General features: G+C 45.2%; 1 protein-coding gene across 2 annotated transcripts in view; it reads right to left on the bottom strand.

The window, feature by feature from the left end:
* Nucleotides 1-20,697, bottom strand: part of pde3a (phosphodiesterase 3A, cGMP-inhibited) — a 57,723-nt gene extending 37,026 nt beyond the window's left edge. For both annotated transcript variants that reach the window (XM_061828407.1, XM_061828408.1), the window contains exon 1: nucleotides 20,406-20,697. In XM_061828407.1, coding sequence (XP_061684391.1) covers nucleotides 20,406-20,477 — 72 coding nt within the window. In that variant the 5' untranslated portion in view covers nucleotides 20,478-20,697. The remainder of the gene's footprint in view (nucleotides 1-20,405) is intronic.
* Between the last annotated feature and the right edge of the window lie 860 nt (nucleotides 20,698-21,557).

The following is a 21,557-nucleotide window of genomic DNA, read 5'->3' as shown; positions in this document are numbered from 1 at the left end:
GCACCTACGATGAAAATTCCAGACCCCTCCATGATTTCTAAGTGGGAGAACTTGCAATATAGCAGGATGTTCAAATACTTATTTCCTTCACTGTATAATAAATATCACAAAATAAATTCCAACAGTATTTGTCATGATTTCATAGCTTGGGTCGTAGGTCGCCCAACTTCCAGTCGTGTACAGTATACGTCAATTTCTTTTTATTGATTTATTTTTTCCCCCTATAACGCTTCAGTTTCTACGTGTTGCCATGTAAACACAATCTGCCCAAGGCCTTCAAAATCCCGAGTGCAAGTGGCAAAGACACACACATATACACGAAAACCTCTGAAAGGTTTGGAGTTGTTTGGAGGTGATGTATTAGAAGGTAAAGGTAACTGTTTATTACCTTAGTAATAACAGTATTATTCATCCTCAAATATGTGAAATGCATCTCAATGCCAAACTAAGTTTTTTTTTGTTACACTCAGACTTGTGCATCTGCTGTGCAAAATGAGGAAAAAAAAGAGGTAACTTCATTTGCTCTCTTCTTTCCTTGCCCTCATCCCTCCATCATTTCCTCAACCCATCTAAAAATAAAAAGAGGAGCAGCAGCAGCTACTGATGAAGAAAACAACTCATCACTTTCCGTCACTACCTAGGGTTGACGTGCTTACAACTCACCATCCACGCCACGCCGCCTCCCCCCGGCTGCAACGATATTACAACTTTCTTTCCATAGCGGTCAAACGATGAGAATGAAAGTGGCTTTCTGAAGAAAAACCTCGGACGGAGTTACTTTTCCTTCCTGCGCTGCAAATTAGCGCTAAACTCAAAACAAAGCTACAGTAGGTTCACAGTGTAGATCATGACGTGTTCGGATGCACTCTTGATTGTTTGCACTATTTTGGCAGAACATTCCATCCATCCATCCATCTTTTTTGCCGCTCATCCTCACAAAGGTCGCGGGGAGTGCCGGAGCCTATCCCAGGTGTAAACCCTGAACTGGTTGCCAGCCAATCACAGGGCACATCGAGACAAACCGTCGCGCTTCCAATCACACCTAGGAACAATTTAGAGCGTCCAATTAGTGTTGCACGTTTTTGGGATGTGGGAGGAAACCGGAGTGCCCGGAGAAAACCCACGCAGGCACGGGGAGAACATGCAAACTCTAAAATATATTTATTGTTCTACAATACGATGTCAATATTCAATATTCTTAGAATCAGATAATAAAAGTGACTTGAGGGGGAGAAACATGCAAACCCCACACAGGTGGGGCTGGGATCGAACCCAGGGCCTCAGAACTGTGAGGCCAACGCTTTCCCAGCTGATCAACCATGCTGCCGTGTTCAATTTATTTAGTATTCAAATTGAGTCAAATGACTTGACTCAAATCTCGAGTTGGCAGTTTTATGACCTGCGAAATGCTTGGCAAATACTTAAGACTTGACTTTCGACTTTGTAGCCAGGAAATTTGATCTCGTTTAAAATAAAATAAAAAACATGCCTTTTAATTTCTGACATTTTTTTTTTTTTTTAAAAGAAATACACATTGTGGTGGGGGTCTTTTGCACCAGCCTGGCAACACAGTCTGCATTATTGCGCACTTACCAGTGTGACGTAGACACCTACACGAACAACAATCGAAGGAACTGCAAAGATTGTAAAATGTGGATTCAGAACTATATTTACATTAAATTTACTTACATTTAGTAAGTCAGCAAAAAGAGGATGGCAACATGTAAGGTTTGCAACTCGCGCATTAAAGACACAATAACAACGACGATCTACATAACCACTCCAATATACATTGAGACTGAAGCAAGATTGTTTGTCTCGACTTGCCAAACCAGGTAATCGCTTGACTCGACTCGCTTTAAGTTCAGTTGGAACTCGACTTGCTTAAAAATAAATTCAATCTAATGTTAAAACAAAATACTGCATCAGGTATCACCTCTGAGCCCCTTCCTGTTTGCTGCGGTAATGGATAGGCTGACAGATGAGGTTAGACTGGAATCCCCTTGGACCATGATTTTCGCAGATGATATTGTGATCTGCAGGGTCAGAGGGGGAAGAGTGAAGCTTCAGGGAGAAGAGATGGCGAGGGTGGACGACTTCAAGTACTTGGGGTCAACAATACAGAGCAATGGTGAGTGTGGTAAGGAAGTGAAGGAACGGGTCCAAGCGGGGTGGAACAGTTGGCGGAAGGTGTCTGGTGTTCTATGTGACAGAAAAGTCTCCGCTAGGATGAAGGGCAAAGTTTACAAAACAGTGGTGAGGCCGGCCATGATGCACGGGTTAGAGACGGTGGCACTGAAGCGACAACAGGAAGCAGAAATGAAGATGTTGAGGTTCTCGTTCAGAGTCAGCAGGTTGGATACGATTATGAACGAGCTCATTAGAGGGACAGCCAAAGTTGGATGTTTTGGAGACAACGTTCGAGAGAGCAGCCTTCGATGGTTTGGACACGTCCAGAGGCGGGAGAGGGAGTATATTGGTCGAAGGATGGTTGGTAAAACAAAATATTGTCCAATGCCCTTGAACAACCCTTCCCTGTGACATAGACTCAAGCAGAGGGAGAAGGAGAGCCAGGGGTGGCCAAGAATTAAATTCAGTCAATCCAATGTCCCCCAACACCCCCATGTGTGTTTTTGTCGCAAAATTTTATTTCAGTTCTGATGAACCACAAGACACCAAGGCAGAATGAAAGAAATTCGATTTACATCCCACTGCTCCGTTGAAGACGTTGAAGAGTTGAGACTACCTGTGTGTTTATTTCCATCCCTGTGTGGCTTCAAGTGAGCGTGAACGAGAGTGGCCAGTACGACGACGACGACCCCGACCCGCCTTCCTCCCGCGTCGTCGTCATCGCACAAAACCGCATTAGTGCCGCTCGCGCTTGTGCTAAATGTTCGCAATACGCATCTCAGGAAGCCCCGTGAAACCAGACCGCACTGGCCGTTGCTTACTGATCTAATTACGCGCTCATTTCGTGTGTGTGCGATGAGACAAAAGAGTTCCCAGGAGAAGGCCAAAGAGGAAAAATCACCGCGTAGCCCTTCAAACAAAGTGCGGTCGGGGAGCGCACTTGAAAGCCTGCACCCGCTAAAATGTGAAGAACCTTTCTGACAAGATAGCGGAATGCACAAGGAAGTTTAGAAAGGTACATGAGCGTCATTATTCATGTTCATACTAACGAATCTTTTGATTTGTTGGTTGAATTACGACTGCATTACGACGAGCTAGCGTATCGCTAATCTACCGTCGGACTACGGCGACAAATTCGCAGCAAACGCACTTCACCACAATCTACTGCATTTTATGAATGATTAGAAAGAATTATTAGTCACATTCAGAAGCTGCGCCGTTCATGTAGCGTCACTAATAATATCGCTTCCGAGTACACCGTGACGTTCGCTTTCCATACACGAAACGTAGCTAAGACGTAGCGTCATCGCAAATGTAATCCGGTGTGACGCCGTTAGCCGTGATGGCTCGTGAATATCGTCGTCTAACACGGGCTTTACTTGACACACATGAGGTCGACATGATAAATAAATGCAAGCCTTTTCGTCCACAGGGATGCCACGGGGGCAAAATTCTCCTGCAAGAGCACGCAAGACTCCAGAATGACAAATGCAGAATGCTGCCAAAATAACAACGGACACAAAATGCAATTCTAAAGTTCCTTTCCAGAAAAATATAGTTTTTATGGCTTTTCAGTAAAATGTAGATATTGTATTTAAATGAGATGTTTGTGGTTTTAACGTTAGATTTTTCTATTGCAGTATTAATTCATTTTCAGTATTTATGATCATATGTCTGAGATTGGGAGACTCTAACTTGGTCATAGGTGTGAGTGTGACTATTTGTCTCGATGTACCCTGCGATTGGCTGGCGACCAGTTCAGGGTGTACAGCTGGGATAGGCTCCAGCACTCCCCGCAATCCTCATGAGGATAAGCGGCTGGATGTCTGAGACTGCTGGAAATGGCACTACTCCTCTTGAGAGGGGTTGGACTGTGTTCCACTCTGGTGTTGCCCACGGTGAGAAAGGCCGAGCAGGCGTGGGTGTACTTATCGCCCCCTCCCGGTGGTAAAGAAGGGGCTAAGTCAAAAGGCGAAGCTCTCAATTTACCAGTCGATCTATGTTCCTAACCTCACCTACGGGCACGAGCTGTGGGTTGTGACCGAAAGTACAAGATCCCGGATACAAGCGGCCGAAATGAGTTTCCTCCGCAGGGTGTCCCTTCCAGATAGGGTGAGAAGCTCGGTTATCAGGGAGGGGCTCAGTGTCGGGCCCTTGCTACTCCGCAGAGGAGCAAGATGAGGTGGCTGGGGCACCTGATCCTCCTGGACGCCTCCCTGGTGAGGTGTTCCAAGCATGTCCGACTGCAAAGAGACCGCGGGGACGACCCAGGACACGTTGGAGAGACCAGGTCTCCTGGCTGGCTTGGAAACGCTTGGGATCTCTCCGGAAGATCTGGAAGAAGTGGCTGGGGAAAGGGAAGTCTGGGTATCCCTGCTGAAGCTGATTCCCCCACGACCCGACCCGGAAAAGCGGTAGAAATTGATTGGATGGATGGATGGATGGATGGAAATCGCTTAACGTTGTACCACCCAGCCTCCTGCCCCAAGATAGCTGGGATAAGCTCCAGCATTCCTGCAATCCTTATGGGGATAAGCGGCTCCTCTCATTTAATACATTGCTTACATACATATTTTACATTTTTCAAATGAGAAAATATGCAATACCAACATTTAAGCAATCACACTACTATCGTGACACTTAAATTGTGAGCTGCATAATTAATTATCTGAAGTTATTTTCTCCTCTCTTCGCTATGAATTTTTTTCTTTTTTGCGTGTTTGCAAATTTTTGGTTGTGTATTGTGTTGTGTGACGGCCGTTGATGGTGTTACTTATTTTGTCAAAAATATGTTCCTTCTTTGAAAAATTGCGTGTAGATAAAGATGAAACGTAGAAGTATGTTTGCACCCTGTCACGTGGCAAGAAACATTTATTATAAATAATTTAAAATGGGAGTCAACAAACTATTTATATTCCCTAACCCGTAAATGAAGAGCTCAGAGGAAGGGGAAAGATAAAAGGGAGGGGCTAAGGGGGAGGGGCTAACTGTGATTGGCCCAAACTTTGACCTCAAAACAGATGTCTTCGAAACATGACAATGAACTTCAAACTAAAATAATGTAAATAAAAGCCACTTGCAATGCTGAAAAGTAACACCGTCAAGCAAAGGTAATGCATAGGGTGAAATGAAAAAGGTGATGAAAAAAAATTCTGGATAAATATGATATGTATATGACAGGGTGGAAGACTGATTAGCACAGCTGCCTCACAGGTCTGAGGACCTGGGTTCAAATCGGGTCTTACACCTTATTTGTGTGCCTGCGTGGGTTTCCTCCGGGTACTCCGTTTTGCCCAAAAGATGTATTGTAGGTAAATTGAAGACTCTAAATTTCCCATAGGTGTGAATGTTTTATTTGTTTATATGTGGCCTGCGATTGGCTGGCGACCAGTTCTGGGGGTACCCGGCCTCTTGCTCAAAGAAAGGTGGGATAGGGTTCAGCATGCCCGGAAACCTTGCGAGGATAAGCAGTATGAAAAATGAACGGATATATGGGATACATCTGTGAATTATAGTCAGCAATACTTGCTTGTATTATTCATCTTCGTTTCTTCACGATTAGTCGTTTTCCTCGTTTTTAGGACTCCACGGTAAGTAAAATTCAGAGAAGGGAGTAAAATAAATCACTTGAACACGAGCGCCTGAAATTCCCGCGATAAATAGTTCGCAGATACATTTGCCACGACCGAAGGCTAATACAATTTTGAATAATTCATATCCAAATACATATTTTTAGGGAGCTGATATTCACATCACAATTCCATCCCCGCCCTTTTGTGTCCGCTTTGAATGGATTGTGTTGATGGCGGCCACGGACGGCGCCTCTGGCAAGTGTGCGTGTGTGTGTGTGTCACAGTGAAGTTGCATGACTAAGCCTTTGCATGTAATGTCAAATAAATGCATGCATGCATCTGTCAGCAAATGTACAATTCTGCATGACTTTTTTACATTCTCCCTATGTTGTGTGATACATGATGACCTTTTGTTATTACTATAGTGAGCGTGGCATCCATTTTCTTTGCCGCTTATCCTCACGAGGGTCGCGGGGAAAGCCGGGGCCTATCCCGGCTGTCGACGGGCAGGGGGCGGGGTAGACCCTGAGCTGGTCGCCAGCCAATCGCGGGGCACACGGAGACAAACAGTCGCGGTCAAAAATCACATCTATGGGCAATTTAGGGTGTCCAATTGATGTCGCATGTTTTTGGGACGTGGGAGGAAACCCACGCAGGCACGGGGAGAAGATTCAAACTCCACACAGGCGGGGCCGGGATCGAACCCGGGTCCTCAGAACTCTGAGGCGAACGCTTTACCAGCTGTGCTTCCACATTCTGTGTCAGTGAAGTTGTAATATTGGCCAATATATTTTCAGCTGATGACGTGGTTGTGGAATTGAAAGAAAATATGAGTTTGATTACAACCTTGGCGGCACATGTGCACATCTGGTTAGAGCATTAGCCTCACAGTTCTGAGCTCCTGGGTTCGATTCCGGACCTGCCTGTGTGGCGTTTGCATGTTCTCTTTTTGCCTGGGTGGGTTTTCTCTGGGCACTCAAAAACATGCATTCATCGGAGACTCTAAATTGCCCCTAGGTGTGATTGGTTGTTTGTTTCTATGTTCCCTCCGATTGGCTGGTAACCAGTTCAAGGTGGGTAAACCAAAAGGTGCCTGGGATAGGCTCAAGCAGCCCTGGGACCTTTGTGAGGATAAGCGGCTTGAATAATGGATGGATGGATGTTTAAAGATTTTGCCATTGGGCTTTTTGTCATCTCTTCATTCAAAAGAACGTTTGTGAGGTCAGGGCTCACTTGTGGTACTGCATCGCAAGGTACATGGAAAAAAAAATGTTAGCCTAATAACAGTGCTGTCATGAACAAGAATGGACCACGGCCAAAAGGGGCGTGGCCTGGCCACCGCTTTGGGCGGTCTCATCTCTGACACCTGTCAACGGTCACAGCTGTTTTGCACGAAGCACTGTGATTGGACCAAGTATTTAAGTTGGAGTTTTGTGACTGCCTTTTGCCAGTTCGTTGCCTTGAGTTAACGAGTTGCGTTCAGTGCCAGCAGGAATCACCACCACCGAGAGAAAGTGTCGTTTGACCTATCCTCGTCACAGCGATTCTACGCCACCCTAGTTTAGTCCCGTCTTAGTTCATGTTTCCAAGTTTGCCTCCTGGTCATCAGATGTGTTCATGTTTATGTTTTTGGATTTTGCTTATAGCCTAGCGTTGTTGTGCCTCTGCCTTCTCGGACTGCTTACACCGTGTATGACCTCAGCCTTCAATAAAACTACACCAAACATCATGCCCTCGTCTCGGAGTCCTGCATTTGGGTCCAGCCCCGCACCCTTGGTTCACGACAACCGCACATTCCAGCCATCATGGCGTCTACATTTCATCTTGCCTTTGCCGACTAAAACGCACCAAGCGCTACCAGGTCCTGCAATGCACGAAGCTCATTTGAAATTCACACACATCATTTCCTCCGAGAACCTCCCATCTCTCTCCCCCCCAACCCCGCCCGCCCTTCACGACTCCCCCTGCTAAGTGGAGTGCTTTTACCGCACGTTGTTGTAGCCATGTAAGGCTACTGACGCCAGCTCGTCATCCTACTCCGAGGACTGCAGGAGCCGAGTGCGTCACGGCTCCCATAACCCACTTCCCTCTGTCAGCTTTCTGCTCTCATTGATTGACATTGACAGTGCCGAGCATTTCGGGTCCAGACCGATGGAATACTTTATCCGAAATTAGGAGCTGCTGCACGCTGGCATACAGTCCATTCTCTGCCTTTGATCTACTTATGTAATTGATATTCCTTTTTTATCGAACACTTATGCGCACACACGAGGCTCAGAATATTTTCTTTCCTTTGAGGAATAGTTTTACTAATTATTTCATTCTTTAGGGGCACACCTTTCTAAATTTCAGAAGATTTTTTTGCAGCCTATACACATACACATACACATAATATACAGTGAAGAAAATAAGTATTTCAACACCCTGCTATATTGCAAGTTCTCCCACTTAGAAATCATGGAGGGGTCTGAAATTTTCATCGTAGGTGCATGGGTTAGGGTTAGAGGTCAAATGTTTCCTGTAGTTGTTCACCAGGTTTTCACAGATCTTCTCTAGATCAGACAGGTTTCTGGGCTGTCGCTGAGAAACACAGAGTTTCAGCTCCCTCCAAAGATTTTCTCTTGGGTTTAGATCTGGAGACTGGCTTGGCCACGCAGGGAACCTTGATATGCTTCTTACGGAGCCACTCCTCGGTTTTCCTGGCTGTGTGCTTCGGGTCATTGTCATGTTGAAAGACCCACCCACGACTCATCTTCAATACTCTAACTGAGGGAAAAAGGTTGTTCCCCAAAATCTCACAATACATGGCCACGGTCATCCTCTCCTTAATACAATGCATTCCTCCTGTCCCATGTGCAGAAAAACACCCCCAAAGCATGATGCTAGCACCCCATGCTTCACAGTAGGGACGGTGTTCTTGGGATGGAACTCATCATTCGTCTGCCCCCTAACACAGGAATTATGACCAAAAAAAATTAAATTTTGGTCTCATCTGACCACAAAACTTTCTCCCATGACTCCTCTGTATCACCCAAATGGTCACTGGCAAATTTAAGAAGAGCCTTGACACATGCTGGCTTCAGCAGGGGAACCTTACATGCCATGCATGATTTCAAACCATGAAGTCTGAGCGTATTACCAACAGTCACCTTGGAAACGGTGGTCCCAGCTCTTTTCAGGTCATTGACCAAGTCCTGTTGTGGAGTCCTGGGCTGACTCTTAACCTTTCTAAGGATCACTGAAACCCCACGAGGTGACATCTTGCATGGGGTCCGCTCCGATTGAGACTGACCATCATGTTTAGCTTCTTCCATTTTCCAAAGATTGCTCCAACTGTGGACCTTTTTTCACCTGGCTGCTTGGCAAGTTGAGTTGTACAATTTTGTCTCTGGTGTCTTTGGACAGCTCGTTGGTCTTGGCCTCGTTACAAATTTGAGTCTTACTGATTGTATGGGGTGGACAAGTGTCTTTATGCAAGCTAAAGACCTCACACAAGTGCATCTGATTCAGGATTATACACGGAGTGCAGGTGGACTTTCAAAGGCGGACTAACTGGTCTTTGAGGGTCAGAGTTCTAGCTGATAGACAGGTGTTCAAATACTTACTTGCAGCTGTATCACACAAATAAATCGTTCAAAAAAATATACATTATGATTTCTGGATTTTTCTTTTAAGGTGATCTCTCTCACAGTGGATGGATTTGCACCTACGACGAAAATTTCAGACCCCTCCATGATTTTTAAGTGGGAGAACTTGCAAAATAGCAGGGTGTTTAAATACTCATTTTCTTCACTTTACATACAAATAATATGTATGATATATATGAAGAACAATGAATCATACGGTTTCTGTTGCACAACTTATGCAGGTAATAAATTCGAATAAATATATTGTGATTCATTGAGATTCACGGGTACCTCTGCACACAAGTATGTTGTATAGTACATAAATCAATCATGTTTCCCACCCCTCCATAAAAGGTCAACTTGTGTCACATCAGACCTAACTATTTACATAAACAAAAATGTGCTTTTCACCTGGATTAGGATGGTATTCCAGAGAGGGAAAAGCAGATTAATAAATGTGATATGACATCGCGGGCCGACTGTGTACTGCCGCCACTCCGCGTATTTCACCAACGTGCGACTGCAACATCTGTGAGTGAGACACGCACCTGAGCATTATGAGCCATGACGGAAGAGAAATCAAAGCGCTTCCAGATGCACGGGATTCAATTATGCGCGTGATTATTTGATTGGGTAATCTACGGGCAAGTTGGACAATCCTAGACAAACAATGTCAGTCGACTGTCGACAAGAGTACAAGCCACGAGGAAGTACCGTAACTCCGAGCGTGCAGCCACACACAAAACGTCTTCTGTGATGCATGGCTGCTCAGTAATAGACCCGCAGTAGGAACACATGGTAGCATTTGCAATAAATATTTAGCTGATGTGTGCTCGCGAGTGCACTCCGAGTATACAATAATTTGCTATGCTTGATTGTTTATGCTGTACATCTCTCCGAGAAGGAAGCACTAAATAGAGGACCGAATTTGCACTGAACCATACTACAAAGAAATCTTTTTCTACTTTAATTAATTGCATTAGACAGAACAGTAAGTATTGTTGCTCTTATAGGTTGTGAGTTTGTGATGGACCCCAGAGCACGGAGCAGATGTCGGAAGGTTTAGAAATTCTTTAAGGTCCAAAACAACTTGCAGGAACGGCTATTCATAAACTAGCCAGGGAGACAACATTCAGCAAAATCTAAGGGTACGCTCAAAAGGTAAATACAGGGAGTCCTCGGGTTAAGACGGTCTCGACCCAAGACGTTTCGACTTTACAACGCCCGTCGCCCGTCCACCATTTTGTCTGGCTAATACTTATCCGTGTCTTTGCATTTTTTTACCCTCCTTTTTAGACATTATCGCCCCAAATAAGAAAGCCGTGTCTTCTGCAGCCAAAAGAAAATCCATGACCATGGAAACGAAGCTCAAGATCATGAAACGATTGGAGAAAGGAGAGACGCCAACAACACCAAGGCTTCAATCGGTTGACCGTGGTGACAATTATTAAAGACAAAGCCCGTATTTTAGCACATGTGAAGGGTTCCGTTCCCGCGTCGGATACAATGTCCACAAATCAAGGTTCTTTGGTATTTGTCGAGATGGAGAGGATTGAGGACCAGGTTCCTTGGCAATAGCTAAGGACGGCATCCCCTTCGTCTTCTTCATCCACATCTTGGCAGTAATGCTAAGTACGTCATTTTGTTTATTTCCATGTATTTGTTTTTTTTTTTATACAAAGTATCTTGATGTAAATTTTGACTTTAATGGTGGAATCCTACTTAAGCTGAAATTCAGGTTAAGTCGCCACTGTAGGAACGGATCTCAGTCGTAGACTGAAGACTCCCTGTACAGGTACTGTAAAATAAAGGAAAAAAATCAAAGTTTGACCCTCTGTAAACATTTGAAAGCGCATGGACGACGGTTGTGTTTCACTACATCTTGCGCAATTTACTGTTTTCTGAACAGAAGGTCAACAGCAAAATTAACAAAATTGACGATTTTGTATTTTCAGTTTTTTCAGTGGGTACGATTGCACCGTCTTTGGTTATTAGCTCCATGAATGAACCCTGAATAAGTACTGAAAGTAATGAAGTACTAGCGAGTTGACATTCGGTTCCCGAACTGGTGCCAACAAAATCGAGGAGGCTCCGACCTGCACGACCGTACAATAAATAAATCCTGCTGAATTTGGACCGAATGTTGTGAATGTGTGACCTGGGACGCCCCTGGTGACGACTTCAGTGGACTAAAATCATCATCTGTGTAATCTCAGTACCCAAATTGGAGCCGTATTCGTTCGCGCTGAAGCATAAACGTGAATGAAATTATTTTCACTTTGTGTCACGATGACATCACCGACGATCAGCAAACCCTTTAGATCATAACGGCACCGCCACTTTGTTTATCCTCCTCCACGAGACGCGAAATTTATCTGCCCCTTTTGTCAACAGCTCACCCTCAGCAGAGATCTTGGCTCAACTGCGACATCCTCGTCATGTCATTCAAATATCGGGACGGTTGCCGCTTGACTGAACGGAACAGGAGCGAGATTGTGCGGGTGTAAAGATGGATATATGGATGAATTTACAGTAGATCCGGCACGCACGCGCCCAGACGAAGCCCGCCCGCCTCTCACCGAGCATATTTTGGAGCTTAAACACACCTTTGAGTAAGTAACAAGGCAATCCTTGTCCAAGGCCACCAAACCTCAGCCGGACAGCCAGCAGGGAAAGCCACTATATGTTTGTGAGAGTGTGTATGTGTATACACGCCAGGTTAAAAGTGTTTGCTGCTGCCTTTTCAGAAGCAAGCGGCAGCAAACTTACTTTCACACTTTTTTTTTTTTTTTTTTTTCCGGGGCTGGCCTCTCCACGAGAAAAGAGCCACGTCCGCGTCGCCCGGTGACAAAACGAACGTAAACAAAACCCGAGGCCCGACAAACAACGCGCGATTGAGGGTAAACTCTCTTCGGCGCCGTTTGTCAGAGTCCGGGCGAGTGCTCGAGAGCGATATGTTTAGTTTGAGCGCTGCGACCGGCTCGTTGTCCTTTTGCCATCAACACTTCTGCTGTGCTTGGCAGCCGACCGCCGCCCCCCCCCCGTTTCCTCCCTCGTCTTTCAACACGTCGCCTTTCCCCTAAACCTCCCTCGTTCCAAAATCCTTCCCCCGTCGTGCAGGACTTCTATGCGAACGTCAATATGGCCACTAACAGACTTTGCTGTTTAATAGCAGCTTCAGACGGAATGCACATTTTCATATTTTTGTTCTTACAGTTGCTTTCCAGTTTTTATTATTATTTGTTTGTTTAAGGGCGGCACGATGGTGCAACTGTTTAGAGCGTTGACCTCACAGTTCTGAGGACCAGAGTTCAAATCCCTGCCTGCGTGGAGTTTGCATGTTCTCACCGTGCCTGCGTGGGTTTCTTCCCACATCCCAAAAACTTGCATTTAATCGAGATTCTAAATTGCCCGTAGGTGTGATCGAGAGTACGACTGTTTTCTGTCTCTATGTCCCCTACGATTGATTGGCAACCAGTTCAGGGTGTATCCTGCCTCCTGCCTTGATGACAGCTGGGATAGTCTCCGGCACTTCCGCGACCCTCATGAGGATAAGTGGCTTAGAAAATGGATGGATGGATATTATTATAATTAATTGATAATTATAAGTGATTTGTGAAGATGTACTTTTTTAAACTTTGGTTTTACTTTGCGATTACAGCAGAACAGCGGTGTGTCAGAAGAATTTAAGGTGGCGGTGGGACTTCATGAGGGATCAGCTCTGAGCCCCTTCCTGTTTGCGGTAGTAATAGAAAGGCTGACTGATGAGGTTAGACTGGAATCCCCTTGTACTATGATGTTTGCAGATGATATTGTGATATGCAGGGAGCAGGTGGAGGAAAAATTAGTAAAATGGAGGCACGCACTGGAAAAGAGAGGAATGAAGATTAGCCGAAGTAAAACAGAATATATGTGCGTGAATGAGAGGGGTGGAGGGGGAAGAGTGAGGCTCCAGGGAGAAGAGATGGCGAGGGTGGACGACTTCAAGTACTTGGGGTCAAGAATACAGAGCAATGGAGAGTGTGGGAAGGAAGTGAAGAAACGGGTCCAAGCGGGGTGGAACAGCTGGCGGAAGGTGTCTGGAGGTCAGCCATGATGTACGGATTACAGACGGTGGCACTGAAGAGAGAAAAGGAAGCAGAACTGGAGGTTGCAGAAATGAAGGTGTTGAGGTTCTCGCATGGTGTGAACAGGTCGGATAGGATTAGAAATGAGTTCGAGAGAGCAGACTTCGATGGTTTGGACACGTTCAGAGGCGAGAGAGTGAGTATATTGGTAGAAGGGTGCTGAGGATGGAGCTACCAGGGAAGAGAGCGAGAGGAAGACCAAAGAAAAGGTTGATGGATGTGGTGAGGGAAGACATGACGTCAGTGGGTGGTTAGAGAGGAAGATGCACGAGATAGGCTAAGATGGAAAAAGATGACACACTGTGGTGACCCCTAACGGGACAAGCCGAAAGGAAAAGAAGAAGAAGACGTTTTACTTTGCTATTAATCATTGTTTTATCATTCTGTATTATAGGGGAGAGTGTATTTTTTTTCCCACATTTGAATCATTTCACTGTTTGGGATGCTTAAAATGTCAGAAGGCATATTTTTCAGCTTTTGCTTATTCCTTAAAAAAAAATCATACACTGAATCTAATATTTGCATGTATCAGATTTAGTTTTCCCCTGCAATTCCATATGTTTTCATATTTGTGGCTTTCAAGAAAGGTTCCAAAACGGCCTACTTTTCTTTTCCTTTCACAAATTTGCATGAAGTATGGTGTCCGAAATCGTGATGTACGTGTAATACCTTGGGATATACGTATTTATAAATATTAATGTCTGGATTTGACACACACACAACTCACATGCAAGATTGATTGTGAGATTTACTGTAACAAGATGCCAAAAGGTAGCCAGATGACAAAATGTTGTTCGTCACATTTGTGGTATGAACCACGGCAGAATGTACTGATATTTTCTGCAAGCACCAAATATAATTTTTTTTTTAATGAAAATCCAAAACATAATCTCGCGAAAAGCTTTTGCTTTGATGATTTCTGGCATGTCTTTCCTTCAGACAGTCGAGAATATTTGACAGATCTTAAGTTACTTTGAAGCGCGCAGCAACAGATCATTATCATCATGAATATTTCAGAAGCACCTTCACAAAAGATGCGAGACACGACTGTACATTAATACAGTGACTGATGATCGGTAAATGTTAATTTTGTGTAATTACGCCCCGCTCGCGAGTCACAAACTCCGTTCAAGGAATGCGTCGAATGATTTAAGGAAGCGTTACAGATCCCCACGTTTATCCCATTAATTCAAACGTTATTGGCTTCCCATCAAGCAGTTAAACCCTCAAAATGTTGTGTATTTATTTGAAAACGAAGGCCAATTTTCCTCAGCGGTCCCCGAGGAAGCGCTAATAAGCCTTGATGAACTCGGCGCGCTCTGGAAACCGGAACAGGTTTTGCGTCTCTCAGGAAATTCATTTGCGTCAAAGACAGAATGTGGGCCTCCCCTCAAATAGACTTCTGAGCACACGTCTTTGCTTTAAAATCTTCCGAAAGTCTCCCTCCCGCCCTCCCTGACACAGATACTGCAAATGATGTGATGATGAATATGTTATGCAACAGAGCGTCGCCTTATCTGAGATCTGACCTCTATTTGTAAAGGGTTAAATATTGAAGAGAAAAAACATTTACTCCTCGATTGTAACGTTTTTCTTACAATTAAAGTGCAACCTCAAAGGCATTGATGGACCTGAAAAGGCGGTTAAATCCATTTTTTAAAATGTTTTCCTTATTAAAACAACAGCTGCCTTCCCTCTAAATCGTCCACTCACAAATATGTACTTTCATGGGGCGTTATCGTTATTAAATGATGGGAGAAACAGTGACATCAATTGACTGTCATGTTCTTATCCATGGCGGGGGATGCAACTGCCTCACAGTGCTGAGGCCCTGGGTTCAAATCCCGGTCCTGCCTCTGTGGAGTTTGCCGTGGGTTTCTCCAGGGACTGCGATTTCGTCCCGTGTCCCAAAAACGTGCATGGATATGAGAGGAAAAGCTAAGTGTGAGTACTAAAGTGACCCTTGTGAGGATTAGCGGTTCAGCTATGGATGGATGGATATATATATTTTTTTCAAACGTTTGTCCGACTATGGTCTTCCATCCCGCCCCATCATTTCCGTGGTTACGTAGGACAGTCAAGTCCTCGGCTCCAAGTTTCACTGAACCAAACCTTTGATGAGAATTTGGGGATTGGGATCATCAATGATCGCACAATATGAAATCTGGTGATGTTTGGCTGTTCAAAATTAAAACTGTGATGAAACTAACTAAATAAATACGAGAATTTGAAGGACATCAAACATATCTCCCACATACCTCCGGTACGGGGGCTGACCAAAATGCAGGACTTCGAGGCGGAGGGATAATGTTCAATGTAGTTTATACTACGCTCGGTGAACACGCAAATCTTGTTAACATCTTAATGGAACCATGAGGGGCAATCCATATTTGAGTTTTTTTCGTTTTTTTTTAAATCAGTTTGTATTATCGTTCATATTGTATGTGGTGTAGGAATGACCAACAAAGCGCACTTGTCACTTGATGATCCCGCCACTGACAAAAACCCAAAACCTGGTGTACCTCGAATGACCTGTAAAGAGCAGCAACGGTTTCACGCGACATCCAAACTGCCAGAAATACAAAAGAGGAAGTAGTACTAGTAGTAGAAGAAGACACAAGGCTAAATGTTTGCTTATCGCTTCTGTTTGTGTAGCCCGGCAACATCCTAAGCTTCAGTTTGCAACCTGAGTGACCGTCGTTCCATTTCACAGCACCATTACAGAGCTTTTATGTAGCATTATATTTCATAAGAGGAGGAAATGTCAAAAGGTGAACATTCTGTAAAAAGTGAAATATGGTATGATGGTTATTTTCAAGAATTGTCCTAACATTGGCACCAAAGCTAGGAGTTACACCGAAGAGTTGTGAAACTTTAGCACAGCATTCCAGACAGTCTACTAGTTTGGTAATCTAGGATCAGGATACAAGATACTTTGACAAAACATCCATTTTCTTAGCCGCTTATGCTCACGAGGGTTGCATGGAGTGCTGGAGCCTATCCGAGCTGTAAACAGGCAGGAGGCAGGGATGCACCCTGATCTGGTTGCCAGCCAATCGCAGGGCACATGGAGACAAACAACTGCACTCGCAATCACACCTACGGGCAATTTAGAGTGTCCAATTAATGTTGCATGTTTTTGGGGATCTGGGAGGAAACCAGAGTGCCCAGGCAGGTGGGAGAACATGCAAACTCCACACAGGCATGCCCGGGATTGAACCTTGCATCTCAGAACTGTGAGGCCAACGCTTTACCAGCTGACCCACCGTGCCGCTCCCTTCTACATAATTTAAACACATTTGTACGCATTTACACGTGATTTTTTGTTAAAAATTGTTACTCAGCGTTTGATGAAAGGACTCACTCGCTCAAATGTTTCTCCAAACAAGAGCCAAGCGTGCTTGCTTCAAGTTATTTGTCACTCTGAACCAAAGTTTACTGTAAAACTGTCACATTCAACAAAAGTAAACATCGTACTGTATCGTCAAAAACCCAAAATGTTGAATCAAACCATATAATAAAAACAGTCTGTTCGCTCTGTGATTACCCAATCGGCGGGCAAACAAATATTGACACACACACAAAAAAAAAAAATGTAAACTACTACTTTAATACTGGAGACTTCCATCTATAAATTGAAGTTATTTACATATAAAAATCAGGTAAACAGTGTAGGAATTGTAATGGGTAATGTATAATCAGTCACTGTGATTTGACAGGCATGTATGCGCCCACACGCCATCGCAAATCTGCACAGTTGAGCGCGAAAAATCCCGCGCGTAAAATTTGTTACAAGTAGAAATAGATAGATATTGAAAGACCTCACTTATTTTGCATAGTTTTGACCAATATTCTCTCTAAGCTGCCCCACTGCGCAATTGCGCACATGAAAACCGATCCAGCGCAGTGAACCACAGCCTGACGTCTTTTTTTGTATTTTCAACCTGGAAGCACACGGTCTTTAACAATTAGCTGCTGTTCTGCCTACTTCTACTTCCTATTTTACCTGATACCGCCCCCCTCTGCTCTTAAAGGGGTACACTCATAATTACCAAAAAAACACACACTTGCAACTTTATGTCTGCGGCCATGACTGGTGGACCACACCCGTAACTTTATATCTGCGGGCATGACTGACCACACCCATACATTTTTCAAATATGAGTGACTGGTCTATGCTTCCCACATTTTAATTAGGCCAGCTAGCTGCTCGCTAACATCACATAGCCTTTGGTTGAAAGCAAATATCTGTTATCGTCAAAATATAGCCGTCAAATACAGCAACCTGTATTTGTTTTATTTATCCATCCATCCACTTTCTTTGCCGCTTATGCTCATGAGGGTCACGGGGAGTGCTGGAGCCTATCCCAGCAGTCAACGAGCAGGAGGCGGGGTACACCCTGAACTGGTCGCCAGCCAATCGCAGGCCACATGGAGACAAACAGCCACACTCACAATCACACCTATGGGCAATTTAGAATGTCCAATTAATGTTGCATCTTTTTAGGACGTGGGAGAAAACCGGAGTGCCAGGAGAAAACCCAAGCAGGCATGGAGAGAACATGCAAACGCTAAGATATATTTATTGTTCTACAATACGATGACAATATTCATTATTACTAGAATCAGATACATGTGACTTGATCCCAAAAATATCCAATACCAGTGTCATAAAAAGACATCAGCGCTGCGATCGTTTCTCGTGATCGTTTTTGGAAGAAAAAAAAAATACAATCGCCCGAGAACATTTGCTATAGTGACGAGGCAAAACGCACAATCTCCTGGACGAGAACCAGAGCAACGGATAACGAAAAAAATACACACATATATATATATATTCACAAACAGCGTAAGTGCTCTTTTATACCAACTGCCAATAAACAACCGGCTTCCAGAAAAGATAAGACGATAAAGCGCCGAACCTCAGTCGACAAGTTCTAAGCTTGAAAGGAATGTCAGCTCGGAGACAAAATTTATATTCGAGGAGAGACAAGAACAGCCAGTTCCTAGGAGGTATGCGAGTAATAGCGGCAAAGTATCTTTGAAGAGGGCTTTTAAGCATGAAACTCAAAAGACGCGCTCTCATCTGACATCAGATGTTATCGCTTCATCTTAACAGTCTATGTATCCCGTCTGACTCGAGCCCGCGCCACGTGGCCGACTCAAGTGGACCGTCGCCAGATGAGTACAACAAATCGACAAAATAAATTGCAGTGGGCGACGCTCGGCCGCGTACCGAGTGATTGATCGCCGCGCTCCCACCCGACCGCGTGCACAAAAAAAAAAAAAAAAAAAAAAAAAAAAAAAAAAAAAAATCGGGGTTTGAGGCCGCGCGTGCGACGTTGTACCGTTTTATTTGTACCGAACCGCAAAAACATGGCTCCGTTGTCAAGCGAGGAGCGGCTGGCCACGGGAAAGAAAATGGCCAGGGAGAAGGAGAGAGTGGAGATATTTGGAGTGTCAGCGATGATCGATTGCTCCGTTCAGCGACTGCGCACGTGCAATTTCGGCAACAGAGTCTCCTTGCTTTGCTTTCTCGCCACAGGTATGTGAAATTAGAGATAGAATTGATATATACACTCATGTAAATATGTATGGACCATACATACTGCATATTCAGCATCACGCGTATGTTTGACAGCACTGTGGATGAAGATTGGAATTTTGAAACTCCTTGTCAAATCGGTCATAAATCCAGCCATTTTCCTTTGCCGCTTATCCTCACCAGGGTCGCGGGGAGTATTGGAGCCTATCCCGGCTGTCAAAAGGCAGGATGCACCCTGAACTGGTCGCCAGCCAATCGGAGAGCACATCGAGACAAACAGTGACTCACAATCACACCTATGGGCAATTTGGAGTGTCCAGTTAATGTTGCATGTTTTCGGGGATGCGGGAGGAAACCGGAGAAAAACCCAGGCAGGCACGGGGGAAGAACATGCAAACACCACACAGGTGGGTCCGAGATCGAACCTGGGACCTCAGAACTGTGAGGCCAACGCTTGCTTTTACCAGCTGCTCCACCGTGCCGCTTAATAAATAACCCAATAATGAATCTTTAAAAAAAAAAAAAAAGTTAACATCGGAGTTCTGAAGACAATTTTAATCCATATAAAATCTTCAAAATTTTTTCAACATAAAACATAATTTTGCTCACTTATGGGATGTATAGTTACTCAGGCATTCATATTTCAAATTATGTCATTTTTTTATATTTATCCCTATTAAACACTGCAGGCTGTCACAAGCCACGTCAATTTCGATTTAAAATGAACATTTATAGTCACAGCAAAGTCTCTCTCCTGTTTTGTTTCTAAATACATTAAATATGTTTGAAAGTAAGTTTTTTTTGTGGCCTCCTTTTCGTGTCTTTAAATACATCAATTAACCATTAGGATGCAACACTCGAGAACAGCAAGCAGACAGTCAAACCGGCGCATGAGTCATAGTTCTGACTTGTACTTTTTTCTACTTTTACTCTGAAACCAGCCCTGCACACAAGGAGAGGATAAATGTCGTTTCGCCGCTAAACTCCAACGATAAATGTCATGCATCGCTTTTAAACCATGCACATAACTGGTCAAATATGCCACTGTGACCTCTGCGCGTATCCGCACGCAAAAAAAAAAAAAAATGTACACGTCGTGTATATCAAATAATACCGTAGCATGTACTGTATCCGCATGAAGGCTCGAAGTGAGCCCAGCCCGACGCGGATGACCACACGGAACAGCAGCGGCGGAGCGCAAGTGAACATCAGGCAGGCAGGCCGGGTGTAAGCTGCAAGTGACGCCCCCCAAACATGGATGCTCGCGGTGGGCCAGTCGGTGATACGCGAATCGTTACGGCGCGCTAAACGCGCGTCCCGCGGCTGCAAGTTGCACACGCGTCGCGGCGTCTGGAAGGTCATCACGTCCCCCCCATTTAAAGGTCGCGTCCGCAAATCAGCTTACCTGGTCCCGCGGAATGCAAGGCAGCGAAGTCCTGCGGTGGGACTTGCTGTTGCTCTGGCTGTGAGCCATCATCTCCGAGGCTGCTATGGAGCTGGACCTCCGTCTCCGCTTGAAGACAGGGATGTCCTCCTCCTTCGCCCCGGTCACTGAGCCACAGCACCCCGTCCCGCTGGTCCCTGGGGCCGGCAGGAGCCGGTCAGCATACCGCGTAAGCAAAACACCCAGCAGGCAGGCCAGGTAGAATCTTCCAGCCGGGCTGGACTCCTCTCACGCAGGCGAGGAGGAGGGGGGGTGGGGGTGGGGGGGGGGGGGGTCGACGGCGGCCTTTGGTGGAAAGTGCCCCTGTCGGACGAGGAAGAAGGTGCTGGGCTCAAAGTGGCGCACTGCTGGACCAAAAACAGCGGCAGGACGACACCGATGCGACGAGCGACGGTCCGACCCCAAAGAAGGCACATAAAGACTGTAAACACGGAGGGCGGGGACCGAGTCGGCGACGCAAGACTGAGAGCACGCGCACGCGTCCGACGCGCGCACAGCCGCAAACGGACCGCGATGCTCCTGCGCCAGACGGGACCAGAGTCCGGCCGCGACGGCCTGACACGTGTGCTCGCCACCCGCCCGCCCGCGGGGGGTTGGGGGGGGGGGCGTTCGTTGCTTGATGAGCTTCTGGAGCCGTCGTCCTCCAAGACCGGCATCCCCGCTCGAGAGCGACAGCAGTGCTGCCAAATCAAACATGCACGGGATAGCAGTTGGAACGTTGACTCGAGATTCTTGATCGTCAGCTCCAGCCTTACATAATTGGGTCATGTTGGACAGCAATAAAGAAAACGAAATCTTCTGGAGTTTCCTAAAGGTGAAAATATCTAGAAATCCTTACAGGTGCAACAAATTTCCAGTTCACACATTTGCGCATTTCCGCAGAAACGTGTACCTGTTAGTCTTGAAAGGGGCAAAGAGGAATTTGTAAACCTATTTTTACGAGGCAGTTGGGAGTTTGCAACACTCCAGAGAACGGTCTGTGTTTTCACTAAGTTTGCACAGGTTCCTTGTTAAATGTGCAAGTTGTGGTCTTTGAAAGATTATAGCCCATGGGGAATCTCAAAACATTTTAAATACAATGCAAGATCCTACTTTCTCACTTTAAAATGTTTG

The sequence above is a fragment of the Syngnathoides biaculeatus genome, chromosome 8 (genome assembly GCF_019802595.1).
Source record: "Syngnathoides biaculeatus isolate LvHL_M chromosome 8, ASM1980259v1, whole genome shotgun sequence".
Taxonomy (NCBI): domain Eukaryota; kingdom Metazoa; phylum Chordata; class Actinopteri; order Syngnathiformes; family Syngnathidae; genus Syngnathoides; species Syngnathoides biaculeatus.
This window is presented reverse-complemented; position numbering and strand designations above follow the sequence as displayed.